We start from the raw sequence: 14,322 nt of genomic DNA on the forward strand, positions 1-14,322 counted from the left end.
GCTAAACAGGTTAGGTGTTTATTCATTAGAGATTTGAAGAATGTGTGTTGATCTTATTACATAGAACATAAGACATTACAGTGCAGTACAGGCCCTTTGGCCCTTGATGTTGCGCTGACCTGTGGAACCAATCTGAAGCCCATCTATCCTACACTATTCCATTTTCATCCGTACGTTTATCCAACGACCATTTAAATGCCCTTAACGTCGGTGAGTCTACTACTGTTGCAGGCAATGTGTTCCACACTCCTCCTACTCTCTGAGTAAAGAAATTACCTCTGACTTCTGTCCTTTATCTATCACCCCTCAATTTAAAGCTATGTCCCCTTGTGCTAGCCATCACCATCTGAGGAAAAAGACTCTCACTGTCCACCCTACCTAATTCTCTGATCATTTTGTATGCCTCCATTAAGTCACCTCTCAATCTTCCTCGAACGAAAATAGCCTCAGCCCTTCCACATAAAACCTTCCCTCCACACCAGGCAACATCCTGGTAAATCTCCTCTGAACCCTTTCCAAAGCTTCGACATCCTTCCTATAATGCGGTGATCAGAACTGTACACAATATGCCAAGTGTGGCCGCACAAGAGTTTTGTACAGCTGCAGCATGATCTCATGGTTCCGAAACCCAGTCCCTCTACCAATAAAAGCTAACACAGCGTATGCCTTCTTAACAACCCTGTCAACCTGGGTGACAACTTTCAGGGATCTATGTACATGGACACTGAGATCTCTCTGCTGATCTACACTACCAAGAATCTTAACATTAGCCCAGTACTCTGCATTCCTGTTACTCCTTCCAACGTGAATCACCTCACACTTTTCCGCATTAAACTCCATTTGCCACCTCTCAGTCCAGCTCTGCAGCTTATCTATGTTCCTCTGTAACCTACAACATCCTTCATCACCAATCACACTCCACCAACCTTAGTGTCATTCACAAATTTACTAACCCACCATTCCATGCCCTCATCTAGGTCATTTATAAAAATGACAATACGGTAGTGGCCCCAAAACCGATCCTTGCGGTACCCCACTAGTAACTGAACTCCAGGATAAACATTTCCCATCAACCACCACCTTCTGTCTTCTTACAGCTAGCCAATTACTGATCCAAACCACTAAATCACCCTCAATCCCATGCCTCTGTATTTTGTGCAATAGCCTACCAGGGGAAACCTCATCAAATGCGTTACTGAAAGCCATATACACCATATCAACTGCTTTACCCTCATCCACCTGTTTGGTCACCTTCTCAAAGAACTCGATAAGGTTTGTGAGGCGTGACCTACCCTTCACAAAACAGTGGCAACTATCCCTAATCAGCTTTTTCCTCTCTAGATGATTATAAATCCTATCTCTTATAACCTTTTCCAACACTTTCACCACAACTGAAGTAAGGCTCATTGGTCTATAATTACCAGGGTTGTCTCTACTCTCCTTGAACAAGGGGATAATATTTGCTATCTTCCAGTCTACTGGCACTATTCCTGTAGACAATGACGACATAAAGATCAAAGCCAAAGGCTCTGCAATCTCCTCCCTGGCTTCCCAGAGAATCCTAGGATAAATCCCATCCGGCCCAGGGGACCTATCTATTTTCACACTTTCCAGAATTGCTAACATCTCCTCCTTGCTAATGTCAATCCTGTCTCGTCTAGTAGCCTGTATGTCAGTATTCTCCTCAACAACATTGTCTCTTTCCAGTGTGAATACTGATGAAAAATATTCATTTAGTGCTTCCCGTATCTCCTTAGACTCTAGACACAACTTACTACTACTATCCTTGATTAGCCCTAATCTTTCTCTCATCATTCTTTTATTCCTGACATACCTATAGAAAGATTTAGGGTTTCCTTGATGCTACCTGCCAAATTCTTCTCATGTCCCCTCCTGGCTTTTCTTAGCTCTCTCTTTAGGTCTTTCCTGGCTAACTTGTAACTCTCAAGCTCCCTAACTGAGTCTTCACGTCTCATCTTTACATAAGCCTTCTTCTTCCTCTTGACAAGAGATTCAACTTCTTTAGTAAACCATGGCTCCCTCGATAACTTCCTCCCTGCCTGACAGGTACATACTTATCAAGGACATGCAATAGTTGTTCCTTGAATAAGCTCCGCATTTCAATTGTGCCCATCCCGTGCAGTCTCCTTCCCCATTGTATGCGTCCTAAATCTTGCCTAATCACATCATAATTGTCTTTTTCCTCAGCAATAACTCTTGCCCTGCATCATATACCTATCCTTTTCCATTGCTGAAGAAAATGTAACTGGATTGTGGTCACTATCACCAAAATGCTCACCTACCTCCAAATCTAACACCTGGCCAGGTTCATTACCCAGTACCAAATCCAATGTGGCCTCGCCTCTTGTTGGTTTATCTCCAAACTGTGTCAGGAAACCATCCTGCACACATTGGACAAAACCAGACCCATCTAAAGTATTGAACTATAGTATTCCCAGTCAATATTTGCAAAGTTAAAGCCCCCTTAACAACTACCCTGTTACTCTGGCTCCTATCCAGAATTACCTTTGCTATCCATTCCTCTACATGTCTGGAACGATTCGGAGGCCGATATAAACTCCCAAGAGGGTGACCTCTCCTTTCCTACTTCTAACCTCAGCCCATACTGCCTCAGTAGTCGAATCCTCAAATATCCTTTCTGCTACCATAATACTATCCTTGACTAACAATGCCACACCTCTCCCTCTTTTACCATCTTCTCTGTTCTTACTGAAACATCTAAATCCTGGAATCTGCAACAACCATTCCTGTCCCTGCTCTATCCATGTCTCTGAAATGGCCACAACATTGGAATCCCAGGCACAACCCATGCCACAGGTTCACCCACCTTATTCCGGATGCTCCTGGTGTTGAAGTAGACACACTTCAAACCAACTTCCTGATTGCCGGTGAACTCTTACAACCTTGAAACCATATTTCTGACCTCACTACTCTCAACCTCCTGGCCATGTGAGCTACAATTTAGGTTCCCATCCCCCTGTTCAATTAGTTTAAACCCTCCCGGAGAGCATTAGCAAATCTCCCCCCAGGATATTGGTACCCCTCTGGTTCAAATGTAGACCATCCTGTTCCACCTACCTCAGAATGAGCCCCAATTATCCAGGTATCTGAAACCCTCCAGCCTGCACCATCGCTGTAGCCTCATGTTCAACTCTTCTCTCCCCTTATTCCTTGCCTCACTAACACTTGGCATAGGCAACAAACCAGAGAGAACAACTCTGTTTGGTCTAGCACTAAGCTTCCACCCTAGCTCCCTGAATTTCGGCCTTAAATCCCCATCTCTCTTCCTACCTATGTCGTTGATGCCTACGTGGACCACAACTTGTGGCTGTTCCCCCTCCCCCTCAAGGATCCCGAAAACATAATCTGAGACATCACAAACCCTGGCATCTGGGAGTCTCTCTCGTTCCTACAGAACCTCCTATCTGTTCCCCTAACTATGGAGTCTGCAGTGACTAATGTTCTGCTCCTCTTCCCCCTCCCTCTGAGCAACAGGGACAGACTCTGTGCCAGAGACCTGGACCCATGGCTTACCCCAAGTAAGTTGTTCCCCCCAACAGTATCCAAAACAGTATACTTGTTGTTGAGGGGAGTGGCTACAGGGGTTCCCTGCATCACCTGCTGGTTCTCTTTCTGTCGCTGACAGTAATCCATCTGCCTTTTTCTTGTATCTCAGGTGTGACTACCTCAAACATACAAGATTCTGAGTGAGTCTGACAGTGTAGATGTTGAAACGATGTTTCCACTTGTGGGGGAGTCTTGAACTACAGGATCAAGGGGCACACAGATTGAAGACTGATGGAATTGCTTCTCCCAATGGGAAATGAGTGTCTGGAATCCTGTACTCCAGAGAGTTGTGGAGGCTAGTTCTCTGAAAGTATTTATCGAGGAAGTAGATAGGTTTTTGAAATATCGAGGAGTTAAGGTCTACAAGGAGCTGGCATGAAAGAGGAGACGCGCTCTGGAGTAGATCAGCCATGATCTGGTTGAATGACAGGCTAGGCTTGAGGGGCTGAATGACCTACTCCTGCTCCTATTTCCTTTGTCCTTATGATTGTTTCGAAAGGCTGGGGATAATGTTGGAGCAGAAGGAGCAGTTTACAATTTCAGCCAGCAAGGTTGAGGGAGGGGAAGCTGGGTGGGCAGTCCGCAGTAGACTGTGTGAACAGACTACTTAGTGCCTTGAGTGCCCTCCCTCAGAAGGGTTAGCTCCAGTTGCATTGAGCCAATCTCCAAATGGATCAAAACTTCCTAAAGGTGATGATGATTAAATGCCTGGAAAATGTTTTGGAAGCCCAATCTGTGAACTTCACTCAAATAATAGTGACATGTCCTGAACAATGTGTTGCTGAGCGCAAAATAAACTACTCAATCACCTCAGCCTTAGATTACCCTTATATCCACAATCCTATTTCCAGTCAGAGAACCATTTAAGTCATTCCATTCTACCTGTGTTCTGAAAGGTCTGTCACTGAATCTTACTTCGGCTGTGAGAGCAAGCAGTTCCTGGGGCTGTTTTTCTCTTGATTAAATCATACTTCTTCAACAACACCAACATGCACTTTCTACAACTGGGGCAAACCCCCTGCAGAACTTTGCAGAGGACTGGCTTTTCTGGGAGGATTGTGCAAATTGTCTTAAAAACTGGTTGGAACTGCATTCTGAGAAGATTTTTAAAAGGGATGGAGGGGGGGGGGGGGGGGGACTGGTATCACCAGATGAGAAGGTGAAATAAAGCAGGAAGGTCAGAGTCAGAAGATTTTGGAATGTGGGATGGGAAGGAAGGTCCTAGGGGGTTGAATCCACAGGGCTATTTGGAGATACGGATGAAAATTTAAAATTCTGTATTCTGGTGGATAGCAAGTCAATGTTGACCAGCGACGGTGAGAGTGATGGGAAAGTGTCATTTAAAGTAAGGCAGGATGCAGATACCAATATTTTGATATTCTCTTGGCAATATAAGGGTTGTTTTCCTTACAGCAAAGTAGGTAGAGGAGGGACCTGATTGAGGTGTAGAAGGTTATGAGAGACATAGATAGGGCAGATAGGGTGAAACCTATCCCCTTAGTAGACAGTCAATAACCAGAGGCACAGGTTTAAGATATGGAGTCGGAAGCTTACAAGGGATTTGAAGAAAATCTTTTTCGCCCACAGGGTGGGTGTCTGGAACCAACTGCCTAAAAAAGGATGTTTGAGGTAGGACCCTCAAGACATTTAAGAAATATTTAGATGAAGCACCACATTATACAAGGCTACAAGTCAAGACTGGAAAATGGGATTAGAATAGACAGAGGCTTGATGACTGGAAACCAATGTGATAGGCTGAAGGGCCTCTCTCCAGGCTGTTAAAAACTCTATGCGTCTATGTCTCCTGTTGTGTCACTTGTTGCCAGCTGCTTTCTTTGAATTGTATAACATCGGCAGATGCTTACAGTACTCCTAAATTCTTCCAGTGCTTCCATAAACATTTAGTCTGGGAATTTCCCATGACTGGCTGCTGTAACATCAGTGGTAGAGCGGCAGTGAAATCCTATTTCCATGAGGCTGCACTGATGTCCTGCCATGATTACGGGAAAGATTGGCGAAGGGAGTCAATGGAGGAAAACCTCAAAGAGGATAGTCCCAGTTTCATTATTTGGCCATGCTAAATTGTCCATAGCTGTTAGGTGCATTAGTCAGAGGAGGTGGGTTACTCTTCGGAGGGTCGGTGTGGACTTGTTGGACCGAAGGGCCTGTTTCCACACTGTGGGGAATCTAATCTAATCAATTATTCTTCACAGGGCCCAGTATTAGAGTCATAGAGTCGAGACTGTGGTGCTGGAAAAGTACAGCAGGTCTGGCACCATCCGAGGAGCAGGTGAATTGACGATTCAGGCAAAAGCCCTTCGTCAGGTTTCTGATGAAGGGGTTTTGACCGAAACATCAATTCTCCTGCTCCTTGGATGCTGCCTGATCTGCTGTGCTTTTCCAGCACCACACTCTTGACTCTAATCTCCAGCATCTGCAGTCCTCACTTTCACCTGTTAGAGTCATTAAGTCATCCAGCATGGAAACAGACCTTTTGGTCCAATCAGTCCATGCTAACCATAGTCACAAGCTAACCTAGTCCCACCTTCCTGCACTTGGCCTATATCCCTCCAAATATTCCTTATTCATGCACTTTTCGAAATATCTTTTAAATGTTGTAACTGTATACACATTCACCACTTCCTCTGAATGTTCATTTCACACACGAACCACTTTGTGTAAAAAAAATTGCCCCTCATGTTTTTTTTTTATCTTTCTCCTCTCACCTTAAAAAATGTCCCTTAGTCTTTAGTAAATTTTATTAGCTTCAAATTGGATTCGATAAGAAAATGGAATCGGCTGATGATTTGAACTGTGATCTCTCAGTACGGCTTCTGACGAAAGGTCATGAAGCTGCAAAGTTGAAAATTAAACGACACCAGGTTATTGTCAAATAAACCGTTGGACTACAACCTGGTGTTGTGTGATTTTCAACTTTGTCCATCCAAGTCCAACACCGGCACCTCTACACTAAGCTGCGATGTTAACTGTGCTTCACTCTCTGCAAAATGCTGCTTGACGTGCTGAGAGCTTTCTCTTTTTTAATGTGGCTTTCCAGAAGCCACAATATCTTGCTTTGGTCCTGTACTAATGATTGATTGATGAGTTACATGCAAAAGCTCACACAGGATTCATCCCAGCTGACAACTAAGGGGCTACAATGTAATGAAAAATGCCTACTGCCTCATTTACTACCTCATCAATTGATGCCAACAGGCATAACTAATCCAAACTAAACCACATTCCAGAGAATTGCATTTTACGGCACTGTAAAACACAGGCTATAAAATGGAGACATTAGATTACATCATTATTATCTGTTCGAATATATGAATGCAGTCTGAGGCTGAGATAAATGCTTATCACATCATTAGACATTTGTTTGTTGAATACAACAGAAAACAAAAGCTTGCAACGATTGGCTGTAGAAAATGAGGCAACCCTTCCATTAAAAGTGTTTCAGAAGGCAAGTTTTCATATCCCAGACATCCAACATGAAATCTTGTCTGCTCTAGCTCCATTGTAAAATCTACCACTGAGAGCAGGCTGTAGGTTCGATCCCCTGGCCTATGCTCTGCCAGTTCATATCAAGGTGATGGTTGAGGCACGAGCATTAGCTCCCACTGCCTTAAGTTTGGGAAATAATGTGCTGAAATTGGTTTCTGTCTCCTGACCCCTGCCAGCTTAATTTTATGTGAGGTGGTTAATTAATAGGCACGCATGGTGTTTGCCATCCAGTTAAGGTCAATGGGTGGCAGATGGGGCATTGCAAATGGCAATGAAGGGTTGGTGGGTGTGCCAGCCCCTGGGAAAAGAGAGTGCTGTTCAGGCACAGGATTTGATCCTGCCCTCTGCATCAGGTTTACTGGTGATACCACAAAGGAAGAGCCATTAAGATCCTTCCTGTTGGGCTGGGAGGAACAAGAGGGGTCCCCACAAAAATATCTGGACTGCTGCCATCCCAAGTCTCCTCCTTTCACAGTCACAAACTCCCAGGCAGGTCTTTGCTTCCCATCTACTGTCTGGCCTTGGGTCTACTTTGCTAACCGCACTGGGCAGAATCTACTGAACTGTCCTCGTGGGGCCATTTTGACCTCTGGCCTTTTCATCGCCAGAACGGCTGAGCAGCAAGTTGCTGTGGTTTTGATGACAAGACAGAAATGAGTCAACAGTGATCCAACAAATTGGGTAATTTACAATGTCCCAGAGATGCTGAGGTCAACTGTACCATCCTAACGGCCGGGCCCCTAAGAAGATTAAACAGTTCAGGCCTGGGTCACACTTGAGATCCCAAGGTTTTGATGTTTCAGAGAGTGGGAGCTGTGGCTTGGGTGCGGAAGGTGAGTCCAAGTCTCACTCAGAAACCTGACCGTATAATCTGGGCTGGCGTTCACCTGAGACAGCAATGTGCTGTCAGAGGCACCATCATTTGGCTGAGACTTTATAGAATCATAGCATTTTACAGTACAAAAGGAGACCATTCGATCCATTGTGTCTGTACCGACACCTGAAAGAGTTACCCAACTAGTCCCACTCTCTAGCTCTCTAATTTCATCCCTTTTAAACATATACCCAGCTTTCTTTTGGAACCTTCCTGGAATCTGCCTCCACCACTCTCCCAGGCAGTGCATTCCAAATAGAGTCATAGAGATGTACAGCATGGAAACAGACTCTTCAGTCCTTCCCATCCATGGAGACGAGATATCCCAACCCAATCTAGTCCCACCTGCCAGCACCCAGTCCAGATCCCTCCAAACCCTTCCTATTCATATACCCATCCAAATGCCTCTTAAATGTCGCAATTGTACCAGCCGCCACCATTTCTTCTGGCAGCTCATTCCATACATATACCACCCTCTGCGTGAAAATATTGCCCTTTAGGTCTCTTTTATATCTTTCCCCTCTCACCCTAAACCTATGCCCTCTATTTCTGGACTCCCCGACCCGAGGGAAAAGACTTTGTCTATTTATCCTATCCATGCCCCTCATAATTTTGTAAACCTCTATATGGTCACCCCTCAGCCTCCGATGCTCCAACCCTGGCAACACCCTTGTAAATCTTTTCTGAACCCTTTCAAGTTTCACAACATCTTTCCGATAGGAAGGAGACCAGAATTGCACGCAATATTCCAACAGTAGCCTAACCAATGTCCTGTACAGCCACAACATGACCTCCCAACTCCTGTACTCAATACTCTGACCAATAAAGGAAAGCATAGCAAATGCTTTTTTCACTATCCTATCTACCTGCGACTCCACTTTCAAGGAGCTATGAACCTGCACTTCAAGGTCTCTTTGTTCAGCAACACTCCCTGGGGCCTTACCATTAAGTGTATAAGTCCTGCTAAGAATTGCTTTTCCAAAATGCAGCACCTCGCATTTATCTGAATTAAACTCCATCTGCCACTTCTCAGCCCATTGACCCATCTGGTCCAGATCCTGTTGTAATCTGAGGTAACCCTCTTCGCTGTCCACTACACCTCCAATTTTGGTGTCAAACTTACTAACTGTACCTCTTATGCTCGCATCCAAATCATTTATGTAAATGACAAAAAGTAGAGGGCCCAGCACCGATCCTCGTGGCACTCCACTGATCACAGGCCTCCAGTCTGAAAAACAACCCTCCACCACCACCCTCTGTCTTCTACCTTTGAGCCAGTTCTGTATCCAAATGGCTAGATCCCCCTGTATTCCATGAGATCTAACCTTGTTAATCAGTCTCCCATGGGGAACCTTGTCGAACGCCTTACTGAAGTCCACATAGATCACATCCACTGCTCTGCCCTCATCAATCTTCTTTGTTACTTCTTCAAAAAACTCAATCAAGTTTGTGAGACATGATTTCCCACACACAAAGCCATGTTGACTATCCCTAATCAGTCCTTGCCTTTCCAAATACATGTACATCCTGTCCCTCAGGATTCCCTCCAACAACTTGCCCACCACTGAGTTCAGGCTCACCAATCTATAGTTCCCTGACTTGTCTTTACCACCCTTCTTAAACAGTGGCACCATGTTTGCCAATCTCTAGTCTTCCGGCACCTCACCTGTGACTATCGATGATACAAATATCTCAGCAAGAGGCCCAGCAATCACTTCTCTAGCTTCCCACAGAATTCTCGGGTACACCTGATCAGGTCCTGGGGATTTATCCACCTTTAACCCTTTCAAGACATCCAGCACTTCCTCTTCTGTAATCTGGATATTTTGCAAGATGTCACCATCTATTTCCCTACGACTATATCTTCCATATCCTTTTACACAGTAAATACTGATGCAAAATACTCATTTAGTATCTCCCCCATTTTCTGTGGCTCCACACAAAGGCTGCCTTGCTGATCTTTGAGGGGCCCTATTCTCTCCCTAGTTACCCTTTTGTCCTTAATATTTTTGTAAAAAACCTTTGGATTCTCCGTAATTCTATTTGCCAACGCTATCTCATGTCCCCGTTCTGCCCTCCTGATTTCCCTCTTAAGTATACTTCTACTTTCTTTATACTCTTCTAGAGATTCACTCAATCTATCCTGTCTATACTTGACATATGCTTCTTTCTTCTTCTTAACCGAACCCTCAATTTCTTTAGTCATCCATTAATCCCTATACCTACCAGCCTTCCCTTTCACCCTGACAGGAATATACTTTCTCTGGATTCTTGTTATCTCATTTCTGAAGGCTTCCCATTTTCCAGCCGTCCCTTTACCTGTGAACATATGCCTCCAATCAGCTTTCGAAAGTTCTTGCCTAAAACCGTCAAAATTGGCCTTTCTCCAATTTAGAACTTCAACTCTTCGATCTGGTCTATCCTTTTCCACCACGATTTTAAAATGAATAGAATTATGGTCACTGGCCCCAAAGTGCTCCCCCACTGACACCTCAGTCACCTGCCCTGCCTTATTTCCCAAGAGTAGGTCAAGTTTTGCACCTTCTCTAGTAGGTACATCCACAGACTGAATCAGAAAATTGTCTTGCACACACTTAACAAATTCCTCTCAATCTAAACCCTTAACACTATGGCAGTCCCAGTCTACCATAACCACCCTATTATTCTTACAGATAGCTGAGATCTCCTTGCAAGTTTGTACCCCTTTCTTATTTCTCAGTTCCACCTAAATAACTTCCCTGGATGTACTTCTGGGATTATCCTCCCTCAGCACAGCTATGATGCTATCCCTTATCAAAAATGCCACGCCCCCTCCTCTCTTGCCTCCCTTTCTATCCTTCCTGTAGCATTTGTATACTGGAACTTTAAGCTACCAGTCCTGCCCATCCCTGAGCCACGTTTCTGTAATTGCTATGATATCCCAGTCCCATGTTCCTAACCATGCCCTGAGTTCATCTGCCTTCCCTGTTAGGCCCCTTGCATTGAAATAAATACAGTTTAATTTATTAGTCCTACCTTGTCCCTGCCTGCCCTGGCTGTTTGACTCACTTCTGTACCCATCTCAGATCGATCTCTTTCCTCACTATCTCCCTGGGTCCCACACCCCCCACCTTCCTAGGTTAAATCCTCCCAAGCAGTCCTAGCAAATTTTCCTGCCAGTATATTAGTCCCCTTCCAATTTAGGTGCAATCGTCCTTCTTGTACAGGTCACTTCTACCCCAAAGGAGATTCCAATGATCCAAAAATGTGAATCCTTCTCTCATACACCAGCTCCTCAGCCATGCATTCATCTGCTCTATCCTCTTATTCCTGTCCTCACTAGCTCTTGGCACTGGGAGTAATCCAGATATTACTACCCTTGAGGACCTCTTTTTTAAATTTCTGCCTAACTCTCTGTAATCTCCCTTCAGAGTCTCAACCTTTTTCCTTCCAATGTCGTTGGTCCCAATGTGGACAATGACCTCCCGGGAAAATATTCTGCACCCTCTCTGAGACATCCTTGATCCTGGCACCAGGGAAACAACAACAGTCTGCTTTTTCTCTGCTGGCCACAGAAACGTCTGTCTGTACCTCAGACTACAGAATCCCCTAACACAATTGATCTCTTGGTAGCTGATGTACCTCTTGTTGCATTAGAGCCAGTCTCAATACCAAAAGGGCGGCACAGTGGCACAGTGGTTAGCACTGCTGCCTCACAACGCCAGAGACATGGGTTCAATTCCCACCTCAGGCAATTTTCTGCGTGGAGTTTGCGCATTCTCCCTGTGTCTGCGTGAGTTTCCTCTGGGTGCTCCGGTTTCCACCCACAGTCCAAATAAAATGTGCAGGTTAGGTGAATCGACCATGCTAAATTGCCTGTAGTGTCAGGGAATGGGTCTGGGTGGGTTGCTCTTCGGAGGGTCGGTGTGGACTTGTTGGGCCGAAGGGCCTGTTTCCATACTGTAAATAATCTAATCAGAAACTTGGTTGTTCGTGCTATGTTCCCCTGAGAATTCATCACCCCCCTACATTTTTCAAAACAGCATACCTGTTTGAAATGAGTATATCCACAAAAGACTCCTGCTCTAGCTGCAGGAGTCTTACCCTTCCTGAAGTTAACCCATCTATGTGATTGTATCTGAGACTTGCCCCCCTTCCTATAACTGCCATCCATCACATACTGTTGCTGTTGCAAATTCTTCATCGCTTCTATCTGTCCCTCCAATCGATCCACTCGATCTGATAAGATTCGCATCCAACAGCATTTATGGCAGATATAATCCGCAGTAACCCTTAAACTCTCTTTAAACTCCCACATCTGACAAGAAGTACATATCACTGCAAAGGCCATTTTTGCTCCTTCACTACCTATAGACCCAGAAAATAACACTGCCTTATTCCTCTACAAACACTGCCCCAGGTTAAATTAATAGCTATGGCTTACATTTTAAGTTTAATCAAGAGACTTATCTCCAAAAACATATAATCAAGAAAGAATCCACTATAGTCACTGCTGCAGCCTTTCTCTTGGACAGACTTAAAACAACAATTAACTTATCTGATTCTGTGCTGTGAACTTCACCCAACAGTTCCTCCAAGATTAGTTGTGAATTTCATTGTATGTTCATTTCCCCAGATGCACTCCGATGCCCAGCGACACACGAATTCAAACAGCAAAGGCAGTAATTGTACAGGTTCTCTCTCTCTCTCTCCTGCACTGTCCTCACCATGTGCTTCCTCTGTCTGCTCTTCTTCCTTTTAAAACTGCTGTTGTTTTGACTGTTTTTTTTTCCAAAAACTTCCAAAACAATGCAACAGCGTATAAAACAGTAATTGCTGCTCCTGGAATTTGAGGAAATCACCTCCAACCCCTAAAATACCTCAAAAAACGGAGCAGCTCTTTCCTAACAGCCCTATGAGTAATAAAGTTTCACCTAATCTCATTCCTAGCTCTCTTGCCCTCTCTATCCTCTATGCAATTGCTCGGCATTATTTGAAGGAAGGTAGGGGAGTTCTTTTGCTGCCTTGGCCAGTCCTTGAGCTTTCAAACAAAATAATCTGACCATCTCTAATTCTAGCTGTGGGAGCTTTCTATGCACACCTTGGTTGCAGGTTTTCCTGCATTCCCCTACTTCACAGATTGTTCACTGAGAATTAAATGTTTTGGAAATCCCTGAACTGATGAAGGTGCAGTAAAGATGTCCCCCTGTCACTGGGCTGCACATCGATGTGCAAACCTCTGGGGAACTGGATCCTTACTTTCCATGCAATTGTCTCACAAACCTGTACAATAATTTCTCGGACTTACCAAGTATCACCTCGGACTGCATCGGCATTGACAAGGCCGGGTGCTTCACCTCACAGCTAAACAAGGCGTTATTATCCAGGTCAGGGTTCAAAGTCCAGGTGATCATGGCCCGGACCTCGACAGTCCCATCGCTGACTGGAATCTGCGTGTGCCGGAACAGATATTCTGGATCGCTGGGATAAATCCACCTTGGGAACTCCCGGCTGATGACCGTCTCTGGAATCTTTTCTGTTTCAGTGGTTGCTGGGTCAACACTGTCGGTGATGCTGGCTAAGGGCCTCTCCGTGAAGAGCCTGCCTCCACCTTCAAAATCCAGCAAGGACAAAGATTTCTGCATCTTGGTGTCATCCATGTCCCGGCTGATGAGGTGCTGAGGGACTCGGCTTTTACTCATGGCTCCATCTGAAGATGTTTGAGACACATGGAGAACTTCAACCAGTTCTCCATCTCGCTTGAAGTATACCTAAGGGGGACACACACAGAAACATTAAAACTTTCAGCAAACTGTGGTGGCATGGTGGCTCAGTGGTAGCACCGCTGCCTTGCAGTACCAGGGACCCGTGTTCGATACCAGCCTCGGGTGACTGTCTGTGTGGACATTCTCCCCATGTCTGTGGGGATTCCCTCCGGGTGCTCTGTTTACCTTCCCACAGTCCAAAAATGTGCAGGTTAGGTGAACTGTCCATAGTGTCTGGGGATGTGAATGATTAGATTACTTACAATGTGGAAACAGGCCCTTCGGCCCAACAAGTCCACACCGACCCTCCGAAAAGCAACCCACCGAGACGCATTCCCCTACATTTACTCCTTCATCTAATACTACGGGCAATTTAGCATGGCCAATTCACCTAATCTGCACTTTCTTTTTGGACTGTGGGAGGAAACTGGAAGGCGAGGTGCATTAGCCTTGGGAAATGCAGGGTTACAGTGATGGGGGAGGGTGGGTCTAGGCGGGAGACCCTTCAGAGGGGCAGTGTGGATCCAATGGGCCAAATGGCCTGCTTCCACATGAGGGATCCTGTGAAGCCAATAAGACAGGGCTGTTCGTTGGGAGGGTTTGGAAACT

The 14,322-nt window shown here is 45.1% G+C and overlaps 1 protein-coding gene across 1 annotated transcript in view; it reads right to left on the bottom strand.

Moving 5' to 3' along the window:
• LOC140487127 (immunoglobulin superfamily member 21-like) overlaps positions 1–14,322 on the bottom strand; it is a 374,679-nt gene that overhangs the window by 101,546 nt on the left and 258,811 nt on the right. Inside the window, exon 6 of the mRNA XM_072586665.1 lies at positions 13,257–13,719. Within this exon, the coding sequence (XP_072442766.1) occupies positions 13,257–13,719 (463 nt within the window). The remainder of the gene's footprint in view (positions 1–13,256; positions 13,720–14,322) is intronic.

Source organism: Chiloscyllium punctatum, chromosome 16, assembly GCF_047496795.1.
Source record: "Chiloscyllium punctatum isolate Juve2018m chromosome 16, sChiPun1.3, whole genome shotgun sequence".
Classification (NCBI taxonomy): domain Eukaryota; kingdom Metazoa; phylum Chordata; class Chondrichthyes; order Orectolobiformes; family Hemiscylliidae; genus Chiloscyllium; species Chiloscyllium punctatum.